General features: G+C 50.0%; 1 protein-coding gene across 1 annotated transcript in view; it reads right to left on the minus strand.

Annotated features, from left to right (window-relative positions):
• Positions 1-4,566, minus strand: part of LOC106818592 (myocyte-specific enhancer factor 2A-like) — a 26,360-nt gene that overhangs the window by 8,131 nt on the left and 13,663 nt on the right. The window contains exons 3-4 of the mRNA XM_014823286.1: positions 3,981-4,128; positions 712-847 (exon numbers count right to left, since the gene is read on the minus strand). Coding sequence (XP_014678772.1) covers positions 712-847; positions 3,981-4,128 — 284 coding nt within the window. The remainder of the gene's footprint in view (positions 1-711; positions 848-3,980; positions 4,129-4,566) is intronic.

Genomic DNA, 4,566 nt, shown 5'->3' on the forward strand with positions numbered 1-4,566 from the left:
ACTTCTAAAAATCGATCTTAATTCTTAATAAATTCTATCCTAATTCTTCTAAAAATCTATCCTAATACTTCATCACACCCGCGTCTGAACATTGCTGTTTTTCCGTTAACATCTTCAGTCTACCTCGAAACTACACTGCTTCGGCTCGAATCAATGTATTTATTTAAAACAATTGTTTTGAACATAAAGTGCCGAATAAACACGCAATTTAAATTGATGACAAATAAACAGCTAACAGATGGTCAGCTTCACACATTTACATAACGCCTGCATTGATTATTTCCATAAGGAAACAGACCGCTACGTGGCGCCACTCCCTTGTCCTCTACTCCACTGATATGTATTAGAACTGATTCTCATACACTCTGATACAGCATATAAATAATTATGTTACTGCATTACTGCTACTACTCCTACAGTCTTCACACATTAGAGATGACTGAAAAGACTAGACGACTGGATAGGGAAGAAGCATGCAAGCAAGTAAAGCAAGTAGGTGAGCTGAGAAGGAAAATAGCACAGAAGCACAAGGACAAGTGAGGAAAACGAGGGACAGCGTGAGGGGGGGGGGCAGCAGAAACGTATGTATGAGAGCGAGGGCGGGGAGAGGATAATCTAAGGGGAGATGGGAGGAGGGAGAAAGGAAGCGTTCGTTCTCTCTAGCATGTTTCTCCTCAGGGTTTCTTGCCAGGGCTTCCTTCAGCGACTTACCGCGCGAGTCTCTGTCCATACCTGAGGTTAGAGGCTGAGACCGGCAGTGGCCCCGTGGACCATGATCCAGACAGCATGCCTGCTGCGTGGTTAAAGCCAGACATCCCTGTCAGGTCTGCGGACAGTTGAAAGTCACCTGCGGACGAAAGAGTAGGAGAACGCATTGTGATATTGCCGCGATACACACGCACACGCCCACGCCCACACGAGTGCACGCACACAAATTTCCACCTCACATGTGGCTAAACAACCACCCCACGCAGACAATTCTATGCAATATGTGTGTGGCCTATGCCCAGATCTCCCAAGAGAAGGCAACGCAGCTTATTAATGTACTTAACATCGAGGTACAAACACCCGCAAAACTACCTGGCTACCTAATTTGCTCAGGGGAAGATAAACTTATTACAATCCATCCATTGCCCTGTTTTTTCTATCATCCGAGGAAACGTATAGAATTCATGTATACTAGTTGTTAACATATCGTTTCTCGTTAAGTTAGCGGGGGCACAGAAATGCAGCGCAAAAGCCCGATACACCGTAACATCTTTCTTAACAAAATGACTAAAAATTCACACCACTCTCGTAACGCCGCACTTTGGCAAACAAAAAAGTTGTTATGCCACAACTGAGAAGTGTGCGGTTACAGTGCAAAGTAATTTTTAAGCGCTCGGGCGAAAAAAACCGTTGCCGCACTTAACTTGATTACTGGTGCGGTAATATATGCTAATCAAATAGTGGCAACGTCTTCAGCTGTTGAGGAATAGTTGGTCGGATAGCGGGCAACACATAGCAGCCACAGCGCTGCTGTTTCCTGCACCTCCACATGACGCTCTAGCTGCAGGTAAATTGATTCCCCATCTCATACCTTCCAACTTCACTCTCTCTCTCTCTCTCTCTCTCTCTCTCTCTCTCTCTCTCGCTCTCGCTCTCTCTCTATCTCTCACTCACCACGCGCGCCGACGCCGCACGCACGCACGCTAGCGCACGCCCGCACAACACACAACCAACGACGCACACGACACGCACGCTGACTACACACGCACGCACGCACGCACCAAACAAGCACGCAGCACGCACACACTAACACACTCGCGCTCTCTCTTCTCTGTCTACCTGCGCGGCGCTCTCTATCTCCCTCTCTCCTCTTTCTCTCCGCCCTCTCCATTACCCCTTAGATCTATCCTCCCATGATACCGCGATTCCCTCCTCTACGTATCAAGGCACTGCTTCGTATATATACGCTGCCCTACTCATAACTCGCTTCCTCTCCCCCTCTCTTATCTTTCTCGATTTTCCGCTTCTTTCATTTTCGTGTTAAGCCCTTCGTCCGTACCCAATCGATGATCACCAAAAACCCCACGCCGGCCCCGCGCTCCGTCTTGGGCAGAACGGCGAATGGCTCCATCTGCGAGCGCGGCAGCGCAAATGCTGCCGTGCGCATGGCCGGCAGGCGCGACTAGACCCGGGCCGTAAGCGATGACGTTCTCTTCCATCCCCTCTCTTCTTCGCCTTATATTCTATCTCTCATTCATCTCCTTCTCTCTTCTTCTCTCTGCTCTCGTTCTCTCTCTCTCTCGCTCTTTTGCTTTATCTTCTGTCCTCTCTCTCACCCTTCCTCGTCTTTTCCTTCCCCCTCTCTCTTCTTCATCGCCTCAGATACTTACGTGCAGAGACTGCGGCCGGCCGCGCGCGGCGAGCGGGGGCGTGAGGCGCGTGGGTAAGAGAACGCAAAGTCCGCACACCCGCACGCCTGCACTCGAGTGTGCCCTCCGAGTCTGATGGAAGCCGCACGTTCTCTCAATTTCTCCCCATGCCTCTCTCTATGTGTCGTTCTGTCTGTCTGTCTGCTCTGTCTGTCTGTCTGTCTGTTGAGTCTGTTTCTCACACTGTCTTTTTTCAGAACCTGTCTCGGTCTTAGCGAGCGCTCTCTCTAGTTTACTCACCCTCTCTTCAATTTACTCCATCTCAGAACCATTTTCTCTTACACCATTCTCCTTAATACTTGCTCGGTTGTGCTCCTTTCACCTCTACCTTCAGCAGATTTATGGGCTGTTTACTAGTGGGACGTTTACTGGCGCAAAACTTTCAGCACGGGAAAGAATATGTCTACGCAGATTGATAGTGGAATGTTTCAATAACGCGGTGGCTCATGGAATATTGTTGAGAAAAAGGTGAATAGTGTAATAGCGAGAAGATGAAATGGGTATAAGAGACGAGAACGAGGAGGAAGAGGAAATTGAGGAGGGAAGAGAGAGCGGAGGGCATGTTTGATGAGAGAGGGAGAGAGCGAACAGGGGCAAAGCAGATGGGAGGAAGGATGAGGGGACAGTTGGGGGATGTAAGGGAAGGAGCGAAAGGGAAGAGGGTCGGCGAGGAGGTAATAGGGTGGAAGTTGAGGGAGAGGAGGCATGAGGGGGATAGAGTAGCACCTACTATAAGTATTGGATTACGCATTTACATGCTGCGCTTGTGTAGGTGAGTCAGAGAGGAGAGGCGGAGATTAACGAGAATAGAATGCGGAGTAGGGAAGAAGAGCACGCAAGAGAGGACAGAGGCGCGAAAGGGAGGGAATTGCTAGGAAAGCAAGAGCAAGGAAGAGATGTGGGGCAAAGCGAGCGAGAGAGGGAACGAGGAGGAGACAGGAGATGGAGAGAGAGAGAGAGAGAGAGAGAGACGAGAGGACGGGTGAGTCAGGGAGAGAGATAGTGCGTGTATATATTCGTGTAATTGCACGCACATGCGCTTGCGTTTGTGTGCATGAGGGAGAACAAATGGAGAAAAAAAGAAAAACACATATGGCTTCACGTCTGTCTCTCACATTCTCCGTTCGTCAATATTAAAATCAAATGATTGGAAAAACGGAAGCAAGCTGTGCCGGCAGACATGCTGTACCTTATTGATCAGCTCACCAGGGGTTCACCGATGCCTCTACACATTCTCTCTCTATTCCTCTCTCCAACGATCTATCTATCTATGTATATATCCATCCATGCATGGATCCATCCAATTCGTCCATTCGTCCGTCCATCCATCCATCTAACCAACCACCCAACCCAGCCAGCAACCTATACAAAGCCACCTAATCATCCAATAAATCAAACCACCCACCCAAGCACTCTACCTTCCCTCCGTCCTTTCCCAGAGGCTGCTAATGACATATCAACATTTGTCATATCAACTACACCTCTTTCTCCCTCACCTAAATTCTTCCCCGCCCATTGCCGCCCTCTCATTGTGACACGCGTATTACACGGTGTGATACTTACTGTGTTGGAAGGTAGAGGGCAATGCGGACGGATATGCAGGGAGACCTGGGTTGCTGGGCGTCGCGAGTGAGACTTCAGGCGTGGACAGCGTCGCGTTCGAGGTCCGTGAGTTGTGCTGCTGTTGCTGCTGTTGTTGCTGCCCCTGCTGCTGCAAGCAGACGACAAGATCGCCACGTCACAAGGGGGGAGACACGACATGGCCGCGCATGAACTATATGCCATGCCACGAACGCAGATACGACATGGCCGGGCGTGAACTATATGCCACGCCACGAACGCAGATACGACATGGCCGCGCGTGAACAAAATGTCACGCCACGAACGCAGATACGACACGGCCCCGCGTTAACAAAATGTCACGCCACGAACGCGATACGACATGGCCGCGCGTGAACAAAATGTCACGCCACGAACGCAGATACGACACGGCCCCGCGTTAACAAAATGTCACGCCACGAACGCAGATACGACATGGCCGCGCGTGAACAAAATGTCACGCCACGAACGCAGATACGACATGGCCGCGCGTGAACAAAATGTCACGCCACGAACGAAGATACGACATGGCCACGCGTGAACAAAATGT

Source organism: Priapulus caudatus, unplaced genomic scaffold (genome assembly GCF_000485595.1).
Source record: "Priapulus caudatus unplaced genomic scaffold, Priapulus_caudatus-5.0.1 Scaffold2360, whole genome shotgun sequence".
NCBI classification, from domain to species: domain Eukaryota; kingdom Metazoa; phylum Priapulida; class Priapulimorpha; order Priapulimorphida; family Priapulidae; genus Priapulus; species Priapulus caudatus.